This window comes from Mercenaria mercenaria, chromosome 4, assembly GCF_021730395.1.
Source record: "Mercenaria mercenaria strain notata chromosome 4, MADL_Memer_1, whole genome shotgun sequence".
NCBI classification, from domain to species: Eukaryota; Metazoa; Mollusca; class Bivalvia; order Venerida; family Veneridae; genus Mercenaria; species Mercenaria mercenaria.
This window is the reverse complement of record NC_069364.1, coordinates 58,418,802-58,446,248: the sequence shown is the minus strand read 5'-3', so window position 1 is coordinate 58,446,248 and position 27,447 is coordinate 58,418,802. Positions and strand designations below refer to the sequence as shown.

The 27,447-nt window shown below is 33.3% G+C and overlaps 1 protein-coding gene across 2 annotated transcripts in view; it reads left to right on the top strand.

Moving 5' to 3' along the window:
• The window catches only part of LOC123551856 (uncharacterized), a 144,207-nt gene that overhangs the window by 27,972 nt on the left and 88,788 nt on the right, over positions 1–27,447 (top strand). The window contains exons 1-3 of one of the 2 annotated variants that reach the window (XM_045341092.2): positions 18,660–18,784; positions 21,732–21,869; positions 24,143–24,247. In XM_045341092.2, the coding sequence (XP_045197027.2) occupies positions 18,737–18,784; positions 21,732–21,869; positions 24,143–24,247 (291 nt within the window). In that variant the 5' untranslated portion in view covers positions 18,660–18,736. Of the gene's footprint in view, positions 1–18,659; positions 18,785–21,731; positions 21,870–24,142; positions 24,248–27,447 lie in introns of those variants that run through there. The other variant, XM_045341090.2, reaches the window with a different exon arrangement.

The window sequence follows — 27,447 nt, the reverse complement described above, 5'->3', positions numbered from 1 at the left end:
TGTTTGTAATTTCACAATCTTCCTTGAATCTGCCATGAACAATGATGTTCGAAGCATTTCCGTCACATGTATCTCTACAATCTAGGAAACAATCTAGTAAATAATGATATGGATTATATCTTACTGAAAAAAAACAGTATTTCATCAGTTAACATAAAATGAAAGTTATTGTTTGCCATCTGTTGCATGTTTTTAATTTCACAATCTTCCTCGAATCTTCCATGAACAATTATGTTCGAAATTTACAGTCTCCGTAGAATGTATCTCTACAATCTAGGAAATAATCTAGTAAATAATGATAAAAGAGACAAAAGTATTGTGACAAATGTATAGGCTGAAATATAAAATATATATGTTCACGAAACGGTAGTAAAGGAAACACGTAGACGATATTATTTATAAAATATTTGCTGGTGGATGAGGGTTTATTACATACTGTTTGGGTATTCTAGGTTTAAGGAAATCGAGGAATTATTATCTCTCCTTTAAGGTATTGATGTGTAGGATGTATAATTATTACGTGTGTTAAATAATTTTGATTTATGTATTTTTTCGGCCATAACTTTTGGGAAATGGGTGTCACGGCATAAGAAGAAGGTGGCTGGTGTTGAAACTTGGTTTCTTTGTCCTATTCCCTCCCACGACGAAGTGAAGAGTAGGATCGAGTTGGTGCTTCTTGGCATAATGACCCGAAAAGTATATTCATAACCGTATGTTTTCCATGTAGACATTAATGAATTGTTAGTTCATATGACTAAAGTTGAGTGTTATACTACGACAGTGCGAATAACAAGCCTAGTTGTTAATTTATGAATCTTTTTACTCCCGTTGATTCTAGATAATTTATTTTTATTTGAGCGTAGGGAATCAGCAAAAAATGCTTGGGAATAAAATTCATAGTTGTTACAGACACAGTTATTATTCTTCAAAAGTTTACTAGTGATGGATAATTGCTATTATGGAGATTGCTCTTATGGTCAATAGCAGTTATAGTATATAATTATACATCTGAAATCATTTATGTATTTAGAATTTTAAATGTATTTAAATTTAAATATGTATTTACAATAACAAGTGCAAGTGAAGCAAGAAAAATAAGAATTTTTTATCAAAAATTGTATAAAAGCAGTCTACCGTCACAAAAAAAAATATAACAAAGTCTAGGACCAAGACAACAGCATACTCATATGCTATGACGTTGTTCCCACCGACATACCCACTCCTGATCAGTATTCTTATTGCTTTTATGGAGTTTTCAGCCTTTATTATTTTTCAGTTTTGGATTTTACATGTTAATCAGCCGAGTAACTGAGTATGCCAAGCTACGCAAATGCTTTAAACCTGTCAGGAATATAACCAATTGGTTAATCGCTTGACGTGTAGGGTCAAAATGTTTAGAAGTTGTTTTTTTTGTAAACACATGAAATTGGGCCATTGAACACAAAGTTCGTATCATTTTCAACAAACGTCCAATATAATCAGTTAAATTCTTCTTTATTTCGCAAAGGTAGCGATCAGGATTAATTGTGTAATATCTTTTAGCGGAATGAACAATTTTTGCTAAAGAAAACTAACACCACTTCTTATGAATTCTTTTACTCTGTGGTAGACGCATCCCTCGGCGTGAGAGACATCAGGCAATAAGGTGTGAGCATTTATATTCCAAGAACAATATGACATGATAAGGATCAAACTGTATTAATATTAAATTTTTAAGGCAAATCAAGATTTCTGTAATAAACAGCCGTTCCTAATATGTTGACGTAATTGATGAAGTGTATTGCTGCGGAAATACCTATATCAGATAGGATCTATTCCCCTGCAGGAATGCGGGCGGCGGTGGGAGGAGGGGGTCGGTGTTAGGGTATAAATTAAAATCCACCCGCCGGAACTTGTGAATTCAGATCACATGGACAAAACGAAGTTAACAGATTCATAGAAAAAAATTTCAGATATATCCTAAAACAATTTATAAAAAAATATTCTGAAGACATTTTTGACAAATAACAACAAAAGGTACCGTTGACATTTTTTTCTATCTTCCTGCTTTTGACGAAACGTCAGATGTTGCCACCTCTGTGATACGTATGAAAAGTAGATATAATTATAGAAACATTTGTTATGCCATGATATTGTGTAACATTATATTAAAATAAACAAAATTTGATTATGACATGTTTCATTTGAAAACACGAGAGATTTTGGAAATAAAATGGCCTGTAATTTGTTACATAAAAGGTATGTATTTTTTTATTTTACAATAAATTCAGTAACTTATAATTTAATTTAAAAAATCGTCAGTTATAATTTCACACGTCACATTGTATATGATTTAATTTTAGGTGACTTATCCACACATTGTGAATTGTTCTTTTTCAAATAATTTATCACTTAAAGGCAAATTGCCGCCACCATTTCCTATATCTACATAACAATTAACGGCTTGGATATGGTGCCTGCTTTTTAATTTTGTCTTTTGACAGTTCCTGTGATATGCAGGCTCCATAACCTCAGATCCCCTTCCTTAATTCCAGTTTGTTTAGTTCTGCCCATTGTTTTATCGTTTGGGGCAAACCCATTATTTTATCTGGGGACCAAACGCCGCTCTTCATGGAATTACACGCCTCCACACGTGTATCATTGAAGGTTCCATGTTCACCGCCGTTTGAATACATCTGCGGATGTCTCTAAATTTCTTTTTGTACTATTATCATGTGTAAATGTTGAGTTCTGCTCAACCCGGGGCTAAAGGGCGTGGACGGTAGCACGCATTTCCACTACCGTCCATGAACAGGCTCAATCAAACCGAGCCTGCAACATTTTCGTTTTTGTCGTGTTGAGCGACCTGTGAAGTTTCCCCTTTTTTCTATTTGATAAGTTTCTAGTTTTAAGATTTACGGGAATATTCGAGTTTTCGTAGTTTTTCTCAAGCATTTTCATAAACCGTTACAACGCTTTATTTTGTAAACATTGATATAAATATAGAACGAGAAGGAACAATATTTTGTGACACTTTAATCACGTGGGCAGCAAACTATATACTGTTCATGCTTCCATCACTAATAATAGAGGGGGTACGTATCTATAGGTATCGCACCGTACTGTGTCGTTTTTAATTTTAAAAAATCAATAGCACTCTCGTTTAAAGTAAAGATATACGCTCGAAATCAATAGTTTGCTTGATGGCGCAGTAGGTTTAGTGGATGGATACATATTCATTTTATAGTGATAGTTTTGAGGGTTCGAACCTTGCATTCGACCGACATATATTTTGCATTACATACTTTGTGTAAATTTCGAATTCATTGCTTTGTTTCCTATATTTTCGTGTAACTCAGTCGACACTGAACTTATGACCGGGCCATTCTTTTATCAAAGTGATGTGTAGGCTTGTTATAAAATTTATAAAACTAACCCGTACTTGTTAAAAATATCAGAGGAAAGTTTGAAAAATATAAGACCATGGTAAAGTGTATTTAAACATGATTACGTGTCAATAGTGATATATATATATAAATATAAAAATTTAATACAGTTTTAAAAACAAAATTTTAACGTGTCTGGGAATCGAACTTTCAACGAAAAATTATACTACAAATCACAGACTGCATCGTAAATTTGTCTGAAAGTATTGACTCTGCACTCATAAATCTTCGCCAATAGTTTCGGGGATTTTCTTTAGTTTACGCGATATTTGTATCCTGAAAATATCTATATTACTGAAATAACCTATATAAATAACCAATGAAATGATGGAGAGATGATATCGCATCGACCACGGGCTCATCAGACTTCAGAATTTTAAGGTATAGGAGATCTTCCTGACAAATTGGAATGTCTCCTGTTTTGCGAAAGATCAACCTAGCTATTGCTTTGAAACTTGCAACACTTGTTCACCATTAAAATCTGACTCTGTACAGCAAGAAGCATAACTCAATCTTGCTTTTTGCTTGAATTATGGCCCCTTTTAGACTTAGAAAATATCAGATTTTTTTCGTTAAGTTTTATGTTTAGGTCAACGTTTCTTCTAAACTATCAAAGCTGACTCCCATACAGGTTACCATGAGTTCAAAACCATCTCAGACCACTTTCTCCGCCGTTACATAACTGAAATACTATTAAAAATGGCGTTTAACCCAAAACAAACAAACAAACTACTTTCTTCAAAAATCTTTGTGTAATTTTATGTTATCGATAATTTTTTTTGTTCTTACAATATTTACGTAACAAATTTCACAAATTCTGATCGTTATTTCATGTAGACTAAGTATTGATGATCTTAAAACGTTGTTGACAAGTACTTTGTTTTTATCTGAGAAACGTTTTACAGATTTGTAATTTATTTTGTTCCATAAAGGTTTACTACACGTTTATTTTTCCAAGAAATGGGCCATAAAGTTTAATCAGATAAGTGTTGCAATTTTTCTTCTACATGTAGTAAAGTTTGCAAATAAAATTTGGCAAAAAAATGGTCGAACGTAAAACTCGAACCACAACCTCGAGATTGACAGGTATACATTCTGTCCGCACAGCTACTTGCACATGCGATATAAGTTAGATTGTAAAGAAATATATATGCAACAGTTATATCGCTACATCGCTATTAAGCTTTAGACACTGGGAAATAATTTACGCAAAGATACGGAATACTAGTATTCATGACTTACGGACAATAATATACTGGTTTCATTTTATATTTTGTTTTATTTGGTTACATTTTCAAAACGCCATTACATGATGTGGTACCTTAAGAAAATAGGACATGTATTACAGCTGTAAAACGTAACGTCTGTAAAAGACCTGTATTTTGAAATTACAGCCGTAAAAGACCTGTACGTGAAAAATTACCAGAAATACAGTTGAAATTTACAGGTGTTAAACATGCAGATCTGAAAAATACAGCTGTAAAAATTAGTTGAAAGTTACAACTTTAAAATGGCCATGTCTCAAAATTACAGCTGTAACTTTTTAGGAGGGAAACATGAGTACTGTTAGCCATCTTTAATGCATTTTGGCGGGATATAACTGAAATACACAGAGACACCACATCATCTAAAATATTGGAATTTTAACTGTTGTGGAGTAAGTGCTAATGTTTATTAATTTAATATAGTTTTAAAAGTACATGTTTAAGTACATATATCAACTATTTACACTACATATGAAGCTGATAAGCTTAAAAGTCATAATGACAAGATTGTCATATGTTTCATGACAAAGAAAGTTATAAACAAGATCTGATGCATAGTTTGTACCTTGTTTCATACTCTTGAATTTTGCAATTGGTATACTGTAAACAGAATACATTTTGTTCTTTACTTACTATGTTATTTATTTTGCCATTTTTGTAGTAATTGCTACCCTTTCTAGAGAATTGCAATTCGTCCTAAAACTTTTTATACCTCAGTGCTTTCGTCCCTTACAATAATGCCCTCTCAATTTTCAACACCTGTGATAATTATACAGCTGTAACATTTAGGCATATTTACAGCTGTAACTTTTTCAATTTTACATTTTTTACAGTGTATCTCATTTGCATATTTCGACCTGTTTTACAGTCGTTTTACAGCTGTAAATTGAAATCTACAGCTGTAAAATCAATGTTGTTATATAAAATCTACAGGTGAACATTGGAAATAATCAGGACTGTAATTTTGAACAAATATACATGTCCATTTTATAGCTGTAAAATTTCGCACAGGTTATACTTGTACGCTCTAATGATTATCATGTTCCAACTGTCACCTGATGTTTGCAAGTTGCTCGCTGAAGGCCGGGAATTCCGATTCTTTATAAACCGGTAAATCCTTATCAGAAATAGTAAATAAATGTTTATGAGGAAAACAACGATTTGGAGATAATTCAATAAAAATGCATTGTTAGAATATTAAATATGCAACATAAAGGTGAATATAGATAAACGTTTGATTTCATAAATTCTCATACCACGACGTGTGGACTAGTCGCTTTAAAGATTGTGCAAGCAAATTAAGAAGTTGGTTGTTTGTTTTGAGCATACTTGGTGTAATTATCACCAAAAAAAAAAAAGATTCAAAACTTAAATATAACTGTTCTTGGCGACTTAGGTAGATATCCTTTGTCTATACTGTGTTAATAAAGTGTTTTGAAGTATTGGCTGAAACTGATTAATAATAGAGACTCACTGATGTATCGTGTTTTTACTATGCAGTGTAATAATATTAATTCGCCATGATGTTTTAATTGGGATAAACATGTGAAATCACTATTAAATGACTTAGGTTTTAGCAATTTTTGCAACAATATTAATGAAAATATAAATTATTTTCCAATAAAACAGCATCGTCTCAGAGGCCAATTTAAGCATAGCTGACTCTTTAATATCAATAATATATCAACACTAGATTATTATGCAGAATTCAAAACCGAATTTAGATAGAATTGATCGCGGCCGAGGCCGCGATCATATTGAATAGGACAAGTATTTGCACGATGGGGAAAATATTTCATGATGGACCAGTCAATTCTTTACTTAAGGGTAAAACAGGTCTCATAAGCGTAAATCACTAGCTTCTACTGATTAAATAACATACGTACGATTTGTTGTATCACTTATATGTTTGTACTTTTGTAGTAACTGCCACCCTTGTTAAGAGAATCATTTCAAAAACTTTTTTTCATCCTCAGTTATCGTCCCTACAAGTAATGCCCATTCAATCAACACCATTAATAATATTATTACACTTAACATTAGGCATTTTACACGCGTATTTCGTCATTTTATCTTTTGTTTAACATGTGATTCATTTGACCATATTTGGACTGTTTTACAGTCGTTTTATCGTGTAATAAATTGATTACAGCTTAATCAATGTTGTTATAAAACTCAGGTTAACCTTGGAAAAATCAGTAATGTAATTTGAACAATTCATGTCCATTTATGCTGTTAAATTTCGACACAGGTTATCCCTGAACGCTCAAAGATATCATGTTCACTTTTGTCATCCTGATGTTTGGGCTCGTGGGCCGGAACTCCGTTCTTACCGGTAAATCTTTCAAAATAGAAATAAAGTTAGAAGAAAACAACGATTGAATAACAAAAATGCTTTTTGAAAAAAGGCACATAAATTAATAATGTAAAGTTTATTTCTAATCTCTATACGACGGACATATTCCCTATTAATATGTGCAAAGCAAATAAGAATTGTTAGTTTTTGAGAACTTGGTTTTATCATTTCCAAATAACAAAGATTCAACTAAAACTGTCTCACAGTAAATTTGTCAGAAAAAATGAAGTGTGGCAAACTGATTAAATAAATTCAGGCTGTTGTGGTTATAGGGCAGGGATTTTAGATCCCATGAGTTAGGATAAAATGGGGTCATATTACCAGTGATTGGTTTAGCAACTTCCATTAACTGGACATTATTGTTAAACGCTGCATCGCACAACAATTGAAGCATATTTGCTCTAATATCATATATATGAACAAATTTATTGCAGATAAAACCGAATTTGATATATCCTTATCTTGATATTGTTGAAGGTTGCTTAAAGGCTTTCGCCTTTCAACACACAGCCTGACTATCGAAACAGGAAGATAGGTTGGTACCGATAGAGCTAATCGAATTTGTAGAAATTGTTAATCGTAATGCTGTAGAATCAGAATATCACTTTTTGATGACTTAATGCAAGCGGATGTTAATACTATAATGGTATGTTTAGGACAAGTATTTATTTTTTAAAGATTAAATTATCTCGCAGGCACGACATCTTAGCTCGTGCAGACATATATTACTTCGCCTTCCGGAATAACAAAATACGATTGTTTTAATCAAATTGGAGATAAAATGTGGTGAAAGTAATGAATAATATCGAAATGTTAAGTACTACTCTATCTCCAATTTTCTGGCCCACCTCCAATCCTTCAATCAATCGATGAGTCCAACAAACAGTGACACGATGTGTAACTTTTAAATAACAAAATTTTTCATGTCATATAGATATAGGGAAATATTCATGCGTGAGTGCGTGTAAGTGTCTGTGCGTCCGTACGTCTATCTATATGTCCGGCTAAGTTCTGTCCAGACCATAACTTCGTCGTATATTTTGAAAAGACTTTATGCTTTACTCTCGCGAGCAAACATAGGACCTCTATCTGGGAGGTAAATGTCACACTTGACCGAGGGGGTTAGTCAAAGGTTGTGCTAACAAAAAATCAACGCACTGAGGCAAACATTTAGTATTTTCCCAGTGTGGAACAACAGAAATTAAACGGATGTTCGAAATAACGTCACACCGGCACAATTTTTGTCATATAGCGACTTTCCAACTTTTTATGATGGATGAGACCCTTTGTTTCCGTTTGTCATTATTTAAGGGAAGAGATAAGAAGATGTCGCGCGCACGATATAAGATGTCGAACAAAAAGATAAGATGCCATGCGCTCGAGATAAGATGTCCTGGGCTTGAGATAGGTTGATTTAATCTAAAATAAATGTCTTTTTCCTAACATAACATCGCATAATACAATGCTGGTATCTAGAAATATCAACACGGTAAAGTCCGATCTTGTTTGTACACAGGGATTTTTCTATAAAGAATAAAACATTAAAAGTAAGTCAACATTCAAATTATTTGTAACTTTTTTCCAACAGGACGAAGAGCTTAAATTTGCACATTGTCGTGACCGTAAGCAGGGCATACGGGCAATATTAACCGAGAAGGTCGGAATGAAGTGCTTGTGTAACTAACAGGTCAAAAATAATATACTCACTGTCATCATACTTTGATATGCACATATACGAGTAGTATTTCATTTCTAATTTTCATATTTCTTTAAACTCTCGAGTTGTCGAAATTCAGAATATGACATCTTGTGCAGTTTCATTGTATACACTTAAAATGTACTTGTTCAGTGGTTTATACCACTTATGTAATGATATTTTTCAGTAAAAAATGTTCTAAATAGAAAATAGACTTGAATTCGTTATTACCTCCACACACTGGAAGAGTACATAATATGTTATATATGTACACGCAAATATATATTTAACAAAACGTAGCTATTCAAAGAAGAATGCATAATACAAAAATACTTAAAGCTTGATACTTTGGTATATCTGTCCTATAAACAAATCGTTAGTGAAATTGTATTTTGTATGTTCATCCATATTAACCTATTCACGCAACGTTAATTAAATGGAAATATATGTAGTATATTTTGACGTCGCGTTTTACTGACGGATATGTTTAATAAAACATTAATAAAGAAATAACTGGATGGTAAAAGTAATTATTTCTTAAATATTTTATCAAACATAAGTTTATCTTGAAAATATAAAAACTAGGCAAAAACATTTAGAGCCGTTTTTTCCATTAAGTAGACGAGTGTGTCATTTTTTCAAAAAATCTAGAAAAGAATAAGAATGTAGTTTTTCTTCATTTTTTCTATCATTTTGAAAATAAAAGTGGCAGATGCTGTCTAGCGCAGTAGATCTTAGTATAAAATACACACACACGCACACGCACACGTACGCGCGCGCACACACACACACACACACGCGCGCACGTACACACACACACAAACACACACACGCACACACACACACACACACATTTACAAAATAGTGTCACGCAAAAGTGGAAGCCCGTGACGATAAAAACAATCAGCTGTTCATTCCTTTTTGGCTCATATGATAAAAATCTTCATATCACCAAAAAATTATTACAACAAGGTTACCGTTATCATAAGCTGCGGAAAGCTTTCAGTAAATTTACTACAGATCGTCCGAACTGTTAGAGAAATATAATACTAACCTGAAAACACTTTTAAAACTTGGACTTACACACCCGGAATTCTATGGTGTTGTAGTTTATAAAATTCGGCAAATTAAGCAGGGTACTTATTTCAATCAGATATTTGTAAAATGTGTTAAAATGTTGATTAAAACAGGATATGATGGGAAAATCATGAAGCATCGTGCATGTTTAGTGATTGATCCCTTTACATTTAATCGTTACACTTTCCTATTTGATGATGCGATGACTAATAGAAGTGTAAGACTCCATGATGCTTTTCTCCAAATTCCTACATAAAAAGGACGGAGGCAATGGAATTTTGTCTTGCATCTTTCTTAGTCGCGCCCTTAAAAGTTAGGCTTTTGGTGCTCCGACTTCGGAAAAGTTGTTGAGTACATTGGTATAATTATACTTTTGATTTACCTTAATTCTATGTTTTACTTAACATGATCTGGTATTTTTTGCTTTTGTAAGAGCCTTTCTCAGCGGGGACTTTATTTACATTGTGTTGCCTAACTTGTTGGAAATAGGGTAAGAGCGAAGTTGGCATGGCCTAAACGCGTTTAACAGTTCCAAGGCGTTACCCCTATTTTCAACTGGTTTTCTGTCTGTCTTGTATTTTTGGCTGCCGGAATCCTAAGGCGGCACACTATTGTTTTTCCTGCTTATATGTGTGCGTTTGTGTGGTTGTGTGTCATGGGCTGTGCCCTACACTGTTGTTGTATCTTATTTGTCTGTTTATCTTATTTTAGTTGGTTGGGTGTGGTTGTGTATTTTCTACTTACATGAATGTCTGTGATATTGTGGTTTACGTTATAGTGTAACTGTGATTAAGGAACATAGCATTCCCTTTGTAATTCATCCTTGTTCTACCCTCCCCCGCCTCAACCTCCCCCACCCCCCTTTCTACCCCGTACCCCTTCCTCCCTCTATCAATATTCTATATATTGCAAAACTTTTAATTTACAAGTTGGATTTTTGAAGCAACCCGTCTGTAATATTTTTCTGTTACGGTTTCTTTTTGTTGTGGGCCTACTTTGCAAATGGGTGATTTCGAGGCTGTGTTTGTAGTGCTCTATGCCTCAGAGAAATCTACCCTTACCTATTATCTTTTGAATATTGTAAGGTCATACTGGAAAAAATGCATTTTCATTGTTGAGAATATGTATACTGTATGTTAATTCATATTGAATACTCCTCTGTATTTTTGCAGAAAAAGAATAAAGTGATAAAAGAAAATAAAAATAAATCGGTGTTTTCAGTCCTATGACTATTCCACAGCAAGAACTAATTTGCTAAACCAATTCAGAACTAAATCATTGCCAGCTTTTATAGTCAATTTTGCATTGTAGCCTCCCTTGATTATCTGCCAATCCGTGCATATCTGGATTGCTTCTTTTAGGCAAGATCACATTCGGTTAACTGCTACCTGGTGAAAATCGATATTCGGTCAGATTTCGATCAATGCTGGGTGTAAATAACCAAAATTTGTCAATGGTTCAGAGTTGCAATAAATTGAAATGCAATGCAGTAAATACGGTGTAAACCCAAACTCATCAATGGGAAGAATGATCAGTATACACCAATGACTAATATTGTTTATGGTCCCGGTCAGAGAAATAGAATGCACACATCAGAAAATACGGAAACGAGCAGCCATGAAAGCACCCTCAAACTGAGGCTATCTTAGCCCTGTTGCTGGATACCAGTTCTTAAAGCCTTACATGGTACGCCCAGACGGACCGCATATGTGGGTTTAATCGCCCTGTTAACCCAATAACCAATGAGGTTAGAACAACCATGGAGCATGTGATATGTAAATTAGGTTTCATTAGGGAACTAGAGTAGATCAATAGAATGAAAAAGAGATCGCTTACATAGTTTCATTTAAAAGATACAATTTAAGATGTTTTAAAACTGACTTTGATTTTCGCAATTTCTGATTTCGTAGGGGAATTCATTCCACATACTTGGACCACCAACAGAGCACGACCTATCATATAATGCTGTTTATGGTCCAGGAATTTTGAGATGTTCATTTGTGACCGATGTTCGACTTCTATTGTTGAAATAAATTGTCCGCCGAGCGTCATGTTAGCTTTATGGATTATTCTAGCCGCACGTTCTTGAAGTTTAGACAATCTGTCTATATTGTAGGCAGAAGCATCATCCCAAACAACACAGCCATAATCAAATAGAGGAAGAACGTATGAATTATGATATACAGTTAAAGATTTTGTTGTAACATTTTTAGAGAGTAATTTGAGTAATGCTATCTTACATGAATCCCTGATGCACAGTTGATCAAACTGTTTATTCGAAGTTAAATTGTTATCAATATGGATTCCTTACAATATTTGAGTTTCTGTATGTGGAAATATTTGGTCATATCAATATGTTGTGTTATTGTGCTTTTTCTGCAGAGTGGTAAGTTTTCTACATTAACCACCATATTGTTTTCACTGCACTATGTTGGAATTCATATGCCCTGTTTTGTAAATTCATTTTCTGGATGTTTTCATTCTGTGTCTTTAGCAACATTGAGAGAAATGACAAGGCGTCCATCCTGAATAACACTGTTTACAGTTTCAAAAGTATGTGCTTGTCAGTACATTTAACAAGTATGTTGATATGTCTAAATGAATATGATAAGTATGTCTAATAAATACAATATAGATCTCGTTAAAATACTAATTAACTTTATAAACTTACAGAAAGGTCTTTGACTGGCATATACTGCGTGTTACAGGTCTACAAGGTAGAGATATGTTTCTGGTGACAATCTTTTCTCTTATATATACTAAAATAATCATGCAAGAGTTTTTTCACGTTTGATGTTAAGCTGTGGAAAGGAACTACTTCAGATGATATTAGTCCTATACTTAGCATTCTTGGAGTAGTTTTGAAAGATATCCTGCACTACTATCTTATACCTAAAATAACTAACTTCTTCAGCCTGTGATTGTGATAGAGTCAATGATAAAATCAAACACCAGATCACAGATACTTGCTACTTACCATGAAATTATTTCATGCAATTTAGTTGCATGATTTTCAGAAATTATGTTTTTTATAACAGTTTTTTTATGCACCCAATCCCCTACAACGTGGATCAAATAATCTGATGTAATATTGCATTGCATTACGTCTTGACCTTAAAACAGTTACCACATATTTTTCTCTCTTTTTTTCTTCAAAATGTTCTAATCTTCTTGGATCCCTTTCATGATAACATCTTCAAATTCAAGGTTTTCAAAGGAAAATATTTACTAAATGTATACATAACTTATTGTTCTACTGCACTGCGCCAACCACCTTTTTAACGTATTAAACATCTTCTTGCCAAAGGCCCTATGACGACAACTGTAACATGATGCATACTTGCTAAACGTCCGGCTACTCTTTTCTGCAAATGAAATCTCTCCTGAAAACTTTAGGTTAAAATTTATATAACTTGTATTCTTCGGATGGTTCTTAAAGAGGTAGAATACCTTGTTACCAGGATAAATTCAAATTAATTGAACCGCAGCAATTTTTTGTTTTTCGTGTGAAATGATGTTTTAACTGCTATAATCTCAATTTCGTTTCTCTGTCCCTTCAAGTTCACTTTTATCCAGGTTTGAAGAACATGGCCGTCCAAAGGTATTCTATATTGAAAGAAAAAGGAAAATACGGGTATTTAACACTCTTCAGTGATTTATAGTTTCATTGATATCCGTAGAAGTCTGCATAATTGATAATTTTACTAGTATGCGTATTAGCTTTCTAATATAAGCTTAAAATGTATATGTCGCGGAGCTCCTGTTTCCATGATAACGCATTTTCTCTCGTTTTTAAACAACTATGTATAAAAACGGTGTTTTCGACGACTTCAGTGCCATTCTGTTAATGACCAACATGGAATATTGGGTAATATTATTAGCAAAATGCCAAGCACTTTACATGGTACCCTATTTTTCTTAAAGTTTAAAGTAACCATGGCAACAGAGATGTTTAAAATAGCTTATAGCTTGCTTTTTGTCGTAATTTCTTATGAAAATAATATTGAATAAAATTATCGTTCTTGTCATATAGCATCTTTATTTTATTCCTAATCACGCCAAAAGGATGTTCATGTGCTAACAAAAAAGTCCCCTTCATAAACAATGCGGATCAATTATCAATAATCAAGCAGTTCTAATTCAACCTGTATTCATTCACACTGACCATTTAGATTATATAAGATCTATCAATGATAAGGTATTGCAGCCCATGGTCTCATCACTGATTTCCAGCTGGCAATTCAGATCAGTTTATGAAATGTCAGGCAGAGTTCATCTAAGATATGAGGCACTTTTGTATTTGTTACTCGTACATGTATATTTATAGATTGGCATTTGCTTTGTTACCAATAGAATGTAACCAACAGATCCGGTGTCCTATAGTACAATTTCTTGTCCGGAGTATTCCCAAGCAACCACTGGCTGGAATGCCTTAAAAATTCGCTCCAAATGCACATATTATCTTCATGTTTCGTTCAGATGAGTTACTGCAACTGCCCTTTGATTATTAAACATGAGTAAACTATAGCGCCATTATCGTCAGTGAATTCCACTTTTGTTCTTTTAATATGTAATAATACATATTTTGGGGAGCATCCATCGGTTTTACTGATATTTTCCTGTTTCATAAAGTTACATTTTGTAAAGGTGGCATGACATTTTAACAGACAAAATGTTAATGCATATGCTCTCTGCTTATCATAGCTGTAAATGAAAGGCATTGAGAAACACAAAAGTTGCTATTAAACAGAAAATAAATCTACGAAAACCTGCAACCACCAGACGTTTCAAGGCCTTGATTCTAAACACCGTGTGATTTAGATTTACGAAAAGGTTTTAGCCTATTAAATGTCGTTCTTAATCGTTTTGAAATGAATTATATGTCAACATCGAAACGATATGTTGTCTAAATATGTCGTCTAAATAACCATTTATCATGTATCATATATATGTATACAACAATGCACTCAAATAGACATAAGTTTGAAATCAGAACCTATCAACAGGTAGGGTTAGACGTAGTTAAATATCCATATGTAAGTCAAACGAGACTTTCGAGACTGTTTGCGTTGTATTGCTTTTGACAACTTATCGTCAAAAATAAAAACAAATCACCATTAATATTCAGTATAAGGCCGTATTCATCAACGTTTAAAGTGTGAAAGAGGGTGCATACAGTTTTAAAATGTCCTGACAGAAGTAAAAATATTGTGAAAAGTTCTTGATTTTATTTTTGACTTTGAAAAATGCTTTAAAGCCCTTAAATATGCTTAAAAGTCCATTTCAATGAAATGGGCTTTGCTTTTTAATTGAATGCTTTAAGAAACGATGAAACATCTTGAAGATCTTGTGACCCTTAATTTTTAATGGTGGCTTAAAGACAATTTTTGTTGAAAAGTGTGTAAATTGTGTTCACACAATTCAACATTGGAAATATGGCTGAGAGTAAAACCACACAGAATAAAAATGAAAGACATATTGGGAGCGTTTCTTCGGCTGAGAATGATTTAAATGTAGCACTTTTACTGTTCCGCTCGATTATTAATCCTTGCAAACAATTAGTACGTAGTACTGAAATGTAAAGTGAAAATCCTTAAAAAGTCCTGAAAATTTTGCTTGGTTGGTCTGTATTAACCCTGGTGAAATTTTGACTTTTATTCTCTAGTTAATATATCTCAAGAAGACCCTTAGGGAGCGTAGAATGTAACTAAGCAGAATAATCCGTTTTATTGCGTCTGTTCACAAGAGCTAATTGCATATGCAGAACGTTCACGCACCCCACGCTCCCCTCCCCCCTCCCCCCAGTACCGGCTTTAGCGGAACTCTATCACATATGTATTGAATGGACACCATGATCCAAAAGGACAAGAAAATATAACAGCATTAATGTTCATCATAAAAATGGGACGAGATGTACATGTTTCGAATTTAAGAAATGTCCATAAGACAGAACGTTCAAATATTTACATATGGGGAAATAATTGGAGGCTTTAACCTACAGAGACAACAGCTTTTCTGCCTACACTCGAGGTTCTCGAGACGGAAGTATGGCAAAATACAATTAATTGCGACAGGATGCTTTTTATATGATTTATATACTACTTTAAAATGTTTTGCAGATTCTTGTCTAACTATAATGCCTTACTGTTAATATTTTTGTATTATCTTTTAATTTTCTCTGGCTGCATGTTTGATAATAGCACTCGATTCATGTGGGGTTAAACAGTAGAGGTAACGGTGTATGTGGCTTAAAATAATATAGTTTTTTATACAAGACATGACTCATTGCACTTAGATCAAATATACTTTTTTTTTTCACGTAACTGATCATCTAACAGTATTATTACACTACAAATAGCCTTTTTGTATCTAAAAAACTGTCATATAGTTTAGAAGCCTATGTCTAAGTAAACTATCCGACGACTATGTTTAATGAATAATATGAACTGACGATTTTTATAATGAAAAAAGGATAATATTCAACATTAACCATCAATTTAATGCTAATTACTGCGACAACGCATACCGATATCGTCAAGACGTAAGGTATCATATGGTCTGTATACATTATGATAAAAGATAATGAAACAAAGAAAAATATATAAAAGTTCTATATACAAGTAGCAGACTGTATGCAATGTCAAAGATTAATGGGGAAAAGACTAGAATGATAATCACTGTTTTACAGATGTACTCAGCATTAGAAAACACACTTTATTAATCGTAGGATCAACAATGCATACTAAAATAATTCCACGACCTTGCAGGTCTTCAAAGTGAACCCACATTTTACAACAACATTTCCTCTGTCGTAAACGGCATCCTGTAATTTGACTCATCGGCGTGGTTGGTGGACAACATTTAAAAACTCTCTCTGCGGTAAAGTGTGTTTATAGTAAACTTTATACTTTGGAGTGCAAGACAGACCTACGGACAGACCTAACAGGGGTCTTGCATAATCAAGTTAAATGTTACTCAAGGGGAGAGTGAGGAAAGAAAAATCCCCTCCTCCGACGGTTTTCGGGGAGATTTCATGGAAATTTAAGTTCAAACAAATAGAAAGGGTGGCTCCTGGTGACTTTTCTTCCCAACTATGCTTCTTCGGGTTATAACGAAATATTCACAAACGACTTGGAGTGTACAGAAAGGTCTATATAAGTTGATGAAAGTTACAAATTTTGGTCGGGAAGAGAGATGAATGCTGGCATTTTGGAAGGACTTGTACTAGGCTGTCTATTTATTCAAGACGAAATTTGTTATTCACAAATTAAGCAACATGAGTTCGTTTTCAAAACTAACTTGTTACATACAAATTTGCATTTACTATACATTGTTTATGGAAAGACAAAAGCGTTAATTTTCGTATAAACAACATTGCAGGAATAACATCAATGATGACCCTTTCCGCGAGATTGCATGCATAATCTGACGTTCTTCACCGCAACCATAAACAAATTGGCCTCATTCCCAAAATTCTTTCAAAATTGGACGCCAAAACTTTCAAAAGGAGGATTTAATCATAGCTTAAACTAATTTTTGTGACGTCAAGGATCACAACTGAATCGACACGACTGTATAGATTTTCGCTGGAGTTAAAAATATTTTGAATAAAAACCAGGAACTATATTTTCATCGGAAGGCGAGTTATTGTTGAATGTAGACGGGGTTTCTTTAACAGTTCTGTTAGATCGATATCTTGACATTTATTTGGATTTTCTGATACTCCTGGAAAGCAAATCAGTTCTTTTTATAGCAGGCTATCGTAAAATGAAAATATAAGAATTGAATAAATAAAAGATATTTGTTTGTTTAGCGTGGATATGGAACATATCTCACCGAGAAGTGATGCAATTTAAATATTTTCAGGAGTGCAAAAAAGAAACAAATAAATTTTCTTTTTATTTCATGCTTAATCACGTTGAGATATGCATTTTGCAACAAATTTTAATCTCAGTGCGGGAAACAGACGTGCGTGAACGTACATGACGTCAAATGTGTTGTGACGTTAGAAAGACGCACACGACATATAGTTCCATTTTATTTTATTTCTTGCCGCTTAACGTTATGAAATTCCGAATGAGTAAAATAATTTGAATCGAGAAATAAACTATAAGGATTTAAGTGTTACTACAATTTTCATCCTGTTTTAAGCAAAAAAAAATAAAATGTATACTATACACACTGTACAAGTAGATCAGCAAATATCTATATCATTTCCAATGAGTGATACGCAGTCAGTGATATGGATTATATCAACAGTATTTCATCAGATAGCATAAATAAAAGTTATTGTTTGTCATCTGTTGTATGTTCGTAATTTCACAATCTTCTTTGAATTCTCCTTCAAATCTGCCATTAAAAATGATGTTCGAAACTTACAATTTCCGTGAAATGTATGTCTACAATCTTGGAAACAATCAAGTAAATAATGTTACAGAGACGAAAGTCTTGTGACAGATTTATTTGGATATTCTGATACTCCAAGCTATGGCAAAATGGGAATATAAAAATTGAATTAAAGTTCTTGTGTGCCATCTGTTGCATGTTTGTAATTTCACAATCTTCCTTGAATCTGCAATGAACAATGATGTTCAAAATTAACATTTTCCGTCAAAATGAATATCTACAATGTAGGAAAAAATCTAGTACATAATGATATAGATTATATCTCACTGATAAAAATCAGTATTTCATCAGTTAACATAAAATAAAAGTTATTATTTGCCCATGTGTTGCATGTTTGTAATTTCACAATCTTCCTTGAATCTGCCATGAACAAAAGTGTTCCAATCTTACATTTTCATTGAAATGTATCTCTACAATCTAGGAAACAATGTAGTAAATAATGCTACATAGACAAAAGTCTTGTGACAGATATAAAATAATTGCTGGTTGATGAGGATTTATTACTTACTGTATGTGTATCCTGGGTTTAAAGAAATCGAGGAATTACCGTATTTCAAAGGTATTGAGGTGTAGGATGTATAATCATTAGGTGATTTAAATAATTTATATTTATTTTTTTTTCGGCAATAAATTTTGGTAAATGGGTGTCACGGCATAAGAAGAATGTGACTGGTGCTTGTACTACCTCCTCCCACGAGGTAGAGAAATAGGATTGAGTTGGTGCTTCAAAACATAATGACCCGAAAAGTATATTCATAACCGTGTGTTTTCCATGTAGACATTAATGAATTCAATTATTAGTTCATATGACTAAGGTTGAGTGTTATACTATGGCAATGCGGATATATATTAAAGCCTAAATGTTAACTTATGAATCTGTTCTTTTTACTCCCGTTGATTCCAGATAATTTATTTTTAATTGATTGTAGCGAATTAGGAAATAATGCTTGGGAATTTAATTCATAGTTGTTACAGACACCGTTATTATCCTTCAAAATTTTATAAGCGATAAAAAACTGCCACTAAGAAGATTGTTCTTATGGTCACAATAGCAGTTATAGTATATATAAATCTGAAATCATTTATGTATTTAGAATTTTAAATGTTGGTTTATTTTTTAATTTAAATATGTATTTACAATAACAAGTGCAAGTGGAGAAAGAACAAAGTTTTGATCGAAGTTTTGACAAAAGAGCAGCCCATAAGCTATGACATTGGTCCTACCCACATACCCAATTTTGATAAGTATTTATATTGCTTCTATGGAGTTTTTTGCCTTTTTTATTTTTTATGTTTGGATTTTAAATGTTATTCAGCCGAGACACTGTGTATGCCAAGCTACGCAAATGCTTGAAACCTCTCGGGAATATCCCCAAATGGTTGATCGTTTGGCGTGTAGGGTAAAATGTTTAAAAGTATTTTGTAAACACTTTAAACTGGGCCGTTGAATACAAATTTCGTATCATTTTCAATAAACGGGAAATATAAACAGTTGAATTCTTCTTTATTTCGCAAAGGTAGCGATCAGGATTAATTGTGTAATATCTTTAGAAATTTACACGCGTACTTGCACTTGAATAAGTAACATTATTTCAAAATAACGAAGGATGATTATGGCGTGTTTTATTAGAAAACACGAGTAAAACGGATGATATTTTGGAAATAAAAATTGCTTGTCATTTGTAACACAAAAGACATGCATTTTTCATTTTATAAAAAAAAAATCAGTAACTTATAATTAAATTAAATCATTCGCCAGTTATAAGTTCACACGTCACATTGTCTAAAATCTAATTTAAAAATTGTGCAAGAAAAATCAAGAAGCTGGTTGTTTGTCATGAGAATGCTTAGTGTAATTATCACAAAAAGATTCAAAAATATAAATGCATTATTTTTTATTTGATGCGACTAAACAGTAGAAGAAAGAATGTAAATGATCGAATTTTTTAATTACGCTTATTTTAGTGATTTTATTATTTTAATCATATTTATTAATACCGTTTTCGTCACTTATGTGAATTCTTAAAACTGCCTTGTTTTCAAGCTACAAACTCATACCCTCTTTATAGTAAAATGTTTTTACCTAATTAACAGTCCCGGCTGAAACTGATGAATAATAGAGATTCACTGATGTACCATGTTTTACTATGCAGTGTAATTATTCTCCAAGATGTTTAATGGGACTAAACATGTGAAATCACTATTGAATGACTTAGGTTTTAGCAATATTTGGAACAATATTAACAATTATATATCAAACCTGGATTTTTATGCAGAATTAAAAAACGAATTTAGATATGAGCCTTTTCTTGATATTGTTGAGTCGCTAAAATGCTTTCGTCTTTCTGAACACAGTCTTGCTATCGAAACAGGAAGATATGTTGGTACCGACAGAGCTTATCACATTTGTAGGAATGAAATTGAAAATCGGTGTGTTGTAGAATCTGAATATCACTTTATGATGAATAGAAAGAAACGGTATAGTTAATACCATTGGTATGAATGTCTTTTATTAAACATAGAATTATGATGTTTATATACTTTTATGCTTGTAGCTATGTATTATAGTTATATCTGTTCATTAGCAAATGGAATATTACGTAGATATTGCAAATAAAAGATTTTTGTTGTTGTTGTTGTCTTAAAATTATTCACTGCATCCCTCGATCTATATATAAATTCCTAAATCCATGTAGATAATTATTTTAGCTCCCTATGTTTATGAAAATGGTATATTACTTTTTCTATTGATTGAATTATACAAATAGTCACTGCATATCCAAGAAAGGCCCTAAATTTCATTTTTCAATTGCACATTCTGTCCCAGTTGTAATAATTATCATGGTGTTTTGACAAAAAGTAAGTATTTATTAAATGTTTCAGCTTCATGCTTCAAATTCAGTTCGAAATATGTTAGTATATGAATTTCTTCATGTTCGGATCAAATCTTCTTCTACGATGTAGAATTTGGTAAATCTGACTTCCAATACATTATGTTATACCTTAGAAATTAGTAAAAAAAAATAAACAGGGTCGTGTGCTTGATTTTTTGCGAGACTGATTTTAAAAATTTTGGACACACGCAAGTTTTTATCAAGGACATCTGTAGGAAAATCAATGTTTTGATAACATTTTCCGGATGGAACCTTTTCTACATTGTATATTTCAATGAAACTTTTCAAAGTCGTTACCACACATATATTCTATAATATGGTAAAATGAGATGTATAGATCCGTAACCATGTTTTGAGATATTTTGTCCATGTGTTACAAAACACTATTTGCATAATTTAACTTGTCAAACATTTTAAAATTATATTCAATCCTTAGAAAGATAGTTTCGTTGCCAAATAGATTGATTTACTCACGAATTGCCAAGAATTCATAAAACGATTTTTATTTCAATGACAATGCAAGGGACCAAAGTAAAAAACGTCTGCCGTACAAGTATAAAACTTGTTTTCGGCGATGCAAAGATTTTACATATCATTGACTTTATTATTTAGATGTGGACTGCCACTCTTGTACTCACATTATGCATAACGTCCGCCACGGCACCATCTGCAACTGGTCGATCTAAACAATCTACAAAACCACCATCTCATGCAAGAGCTGCAGAAATTCCAACACTCGAAGACCTACAGGTATTTATAATTAAGCATGCTTTTAACACATGCACGTATAGCATTATAGCGTGGTCTATTGCTGAACAAGGAGGTATTTTTTTAGAATCAGACGTTATTGAAACACAAAAAAACACGCCCGAACGACGTATACTTATAACCGCTCGGGTGTATGAATAGTTTTGTTAAAATTATTTCGATTCTAATATGTATCTGTTGTAAAATTTAGATCAATATAATAGAACTGTTTCTTCGAGAATGCATGACGCCAAAAGATGGGTCGTCACGCTCCTTTGTTTATACACAATGAGACCGGAATATAAGATTCTTTCACTGGTTGTAGGTGCAGATGGGAATTTCCGGCCTCGAGGGTAACTGTTTAGGCGGTAACGAGGTTCCTACCGAGTTACCCCCTAAACAGTTACCCGAGAGCCGGATATTCCCATCTGCACCTATAACCAGTGACAGAATCTTTTTCTTGCATACCGATATAAAGATATAATAATAAAAATAAAATCAGCTGAACGGCTTTCTTTTTAGAACTATTTCTTATAGCAGCGTATTTAAACAAAGCGCGGGAAATCAACGTCCGCAAACAGGAAAGACGTCATGACGTTTCAAAGACAAATAACAATGTTTAGTTCCGGTTTTGTTTTATCAGTTCCGGCGTAACGTTATGAATTTTTGACAAAATAACGTGTTTTGAATCGAGAAATATACTATCAGGAACAAAGAAGAACTGTCAAGGTATTGGATTTTTATTCCGTTTTTCAAAATAAAATATAAATAACTACATAAATCTTCTACATATATGTAGTTCGTAATACGTCATTTAAAGCACGAGAGTCATCTTACACCCCGGGGTGTAAGATGGATTTTTCCAGCACCGGTAAAAATACCGGAAATCCCAGTCTGGTATGCAAGAAATGGTAATACGTTTTGCGGAAGTGTTCAGTCTGGACGAAAATGATGGTGAATTATATTGCACAGCGAATAACCAGCTTGGTATCTGTGTAAATTAATCAAGACAGTTGTGCAATGCGACTTCTCGTTTTAAACATGCTATTAAATGGATCAAATGTGAAAGTGCTATTTCTCGATGCATACATGGCGCTAAATATCACGACGACGCGACGTCAATATAATAATGTTGTGATGATTTATGCATCGCTAGTCATATTAGAATGGCTAATCAATTATATCATGATTTTGTTTACATTCATCTATAAAATAGCGATAAATTACCAAATTTGAAATGAAGTTTCTCTAAGGTGCCGGTTGTGTCGAATACTTAAGAAAACGACTGCTATAACGGCATCATTTTTGCCAAAGCGTAAATTTTTCTCTGTCTCATACACCTAGATTTTTGTTGCAATAGACTGCTTCTGATCAAGTTTGAAATTCCCAGTGTATCACATTTTTTCTGTGGGGCAAGGTTTTTGACAGTTCCTGTGATACGCAGGCTCCATAACCTCAAATCCCCTTCTTAAATTCCAGTTTGTTTATTTCTGCCCATTGTTTTCTCGTTTGGGGCAAACCCTTTAATTTATCTGGGGACCAAACGCCGCTCTTCATGGAATTACACGCCTCAACACGTGTATCATTGAAGGTTCCATGTTCACCGCCGTTTGAATACATCTGCGGATGTCTCTAAATTGTTTTTTGTACTTTTAGCATGTGTAAATGTTGAGTTCTGCTCAACCCGGGGCTAGAGGGCGTGGACGGTAGCATGCATTTCCACTACCGTCCATGAACAGGCCCAATCAAACCGAGCGTGCAACATTTTCATTTTTGTCGTGTTGAGCGACCTGTGAAGTTTTCACTTTTCTCTATTTTGGTCTGTTTATTATAAATAAAATGTCATTCTTTCTTAAGATCGATTTTTGACGAAAAGCAAAATGTAATGAGTCGTATTTTAGATCACACTCATGAACTTTTGTCAAACAGGTTCTAGATATATTAGTTTAGGAACATTTTGAACGGTTTTTAAAGTAATGCCTGCTACCGTACTTATCAGTGTTCTGGCGGGAGTACTGCAAACCGGTGTATCTGACTGAGCACAGTGTCTGTATCAGAGACAAAGACATTGCAATGCTTTATTTATATTTTTTTTAATTTTGCTAACAGAAAAGGCATTTCAGAACTTAAAAAAAGTGAATCCTTTCGATTATACATCAAAAGTTTCCCTGAAGAATTAAAATAGATACGACGCCTTTTTATTTATTATTATCTGTGTTCAGTCGGTAACACCGGTTTGCAGTAGAACATTTGAGTATGTGATGTTTTGTTTTCAGAGAGGCGTAGGGATAGGAGACCCTACTGACAACTTTGAACCCGTCATAAGGATGAAAAACGGCAAGATTAAAGAAGAATCACGTGAACAGTTAGAACAATACCGTGTGAGTATTTCAATGTACATATATACGCTTTCTCCGCTTGTGTATTGGAACAGTTTTTGAATGTCGAACGTGGCCGATTACATGTGTGGCTCTTAATTAACATCACCATTTCTTTAACTGGTCATTGTCTTGAATTTTCTCTGCTCTATGCAGCTTTTGGGTTGCTTAATTTATCATAAAGAATGCTGTTTTTCTTGCCAACAAAACTGAGTATCTAGTTTGCATTTAGTTTAATCAGTGGCGGTAGTCCGTGATGTACAATACATTGCTTGTTCATTTTTATCAACAAAATGTCAAACCAATTTGCCTGTTGAAATAAGAATAGATTAAAATCTAACCAAGGAGGTGTTTTAGTTTAATAGTTTTAATTTAATCATAACAAAAGAGAAAAGGTTAGGGTATATTTCCCGGAATCACAGAGCGCCCAAAACACAGTAAAAAAGACATGCATCACCCAAAACATAAAGAAACTGTAATGGAAACCTATAAAACTGTTGTAGAACGGTTGCTTCAAAAATCCAATAAGTACATTTAATTATATGCAAAGTGCAGAACAATGGGGATGAAGGGGTTAGGAGAAGGTTAAAAGCGGGAGTGTCGGGTGTAGGGGGAAAGTGGAGCAAGGATGAATGACCAAAAGAGAAAACCACGTTCCTTAAACGTAGTAACCCTACAATGTAAACCACAGCAGCGGAAGACAAACACACACGCACACACACAAACACACACGCTACTAACATTCACAGAAATACAAACAGACAAGTAAGATAAAGCAACATTGTTGGGTACTGCCTAAGACACACACACACACACACGCACACACACACGAACACATGCGTACATGTACACATGCAAAACCACACACATAAGCAGAGAAAAACAACAGTCAGGCACCGCCTTAGGACGGCCGGCAACAAAAATTATTGTGGGCAGGAACACTTACTCATAGAAAAAAGAGGGGTGCAAATGCAAGGGATCACAATTGCAAGGTGAAAAGATGGGAGGTGGTAATTGGGGTAGTGATGAGAAAGAGGAAAGAAAAAACATTAACAACAAACAAGACAACATACGCAACAAAGCAACAGGAGACAGACAGAAAACAAATTGAAGTCATCGCTTTGGAACGGTCAGTTACTTATGAAAAGGAAACTGGGGATTTAATCGCGTTTAGGGCAGCCAACCTCGCACTTACCCTATTTTCAACCAGGTACACAACACAATGTAAATAAAATCACTCCCCCCTGAGAATAGCTCCAACATTAGTGATAAAATACCTGATCATAAAAAGTAAAACATAAAATTAGGCTCAATCTAAGGTATAATTCCACCACTGTACTCAACAACTTTTCAGAAGTCAGAGCACTAAGAGCCAAACTTTTAAGGGCACGACTAAGCAAGTTGAAAGAGAAAATTCTTTTTTTTTTTTGTTGTTGTTGATGTTGTTTTTGTAGGATCTAGGAGAAAGGCACTTTATTAGTCAACGCACATTCAAATAGGAAAGCGTAGCGATTAAGTTATAGAGGGGTAAATCACCAAACATGCACTGTGCTTAACGATTTTCGTATTGTATCCCCCTTCGGTAGATTTTAACACATTTTACAAATATTTGATATAAAAAAAAAAGACAAAAAAAACATTATCTTTAATTTTCCGAATTTCATAAGCTACATCTCTCTATGGTAAGGCCAAGTTTGATTTCTTACTTAAACAGTGTTAGTTTACGGAACTGCATATACCAGCAAATGACTATTTTATTAAAGTTGTCAAATATTGACAAGTACCTATTTTGCCAAAATCAATTAGAAATGCAAGCTTATAAAATTAGTTTACTCCCTTTGTCTATATCTTGAATATCACATCATATTCAATGGCTCAAGAGTCATTAACTGTTAAGTTATATGGGTTCAGGTTTATGAATGAATGAAGGAATATTTTTGCAACATATTTAATGTTTGAAAGTAACAATAACTGTGTGAAAACATATTAAGCTTAAATGAAGACACCTAAATTTCGCCTCGGTCAATATTGCCCTCTTCCGGTGAATATATCCAATGGTTCAAGAGTCAATAATTGTATAATGAATATTTACGCATTCAGATGACATTTAGGCCTACAAACGTACTGGTGCATACCTAAAAAATAATTTGATATTTATTTTTGACTGTAAATATAATGTTTGCTTTATAAATGTAAGGTGTAAATGTCCTTTTTATTAAATGTCTTTCAGTGAATAATCAATATCAAAAAAATATTAAATATATTTTTTACTGGTAAGGAACTATAAACATCCCCAGCTTTTACATATCATAGTAGGTTGTCCCCCTTGAAAATTATCCAATAATCAATATTGGTATCCCTGCATATATTATTTTGAGTAATAAATTATATAGGAAATAATGTGAAAATAATTATTCTAACTGAATATCTTCTTGCTTCCAATTTTGTTTTAAAAGTATCATCATCACTTTTATTGACAATATAGTGAAAAAATCACTAAACATTTCAATTTCTTTTACGTTAGAGGCAAATAACTTATATATTCCAAAACATGACAACTTATTAGCACATATGCAGGTGTTCTTGGCTTTATAAACAACACAAAAGTATAATTATAATTGTGATAGAGTAAAGGCTATCAAGAAATTAAAAGAATATTGGATTTTTTAAAGTTCTTATGTAACTGTTAATTTACGGAACTGCATATAGCAACAACTGACGTTCGATTCAAAATAGAATTTTGTTAAATAATAACGTTCATAATTGTCTCAAAAGACAAAAATGGGAAAAAATGAACATAACAGAACAGAACATAGCTTTGATTTTTTCACCCAATAGTTTATGAGAACAATACAAATCAACGTGAATTACATTAGTTCGGACTGAAAGCTAAATATCTTTGGAATATTGAAAGAGAGAGGGAGAGAGAGAGAGAGAGAGAGAGAGAACATTTATTTAAATAAAAGATACAACATAATTTCCACGCAGTGCAAAGATAGGGACTAAAGTGCGTTTTGTCCGTGGAAAGCATGCAAATAGTCACTTTTACAGCTAAAGGGACTTTAATTTAGACTGATAAATTTTAGTTCATGATTGGATTGTATAATACGCACAAACAGATATCTGAATGGCATATGTGATTTATGTATAACATTGTTTATACAAGAATAAGTAACTGAGATTCTATAAATAAGTAGACAGGA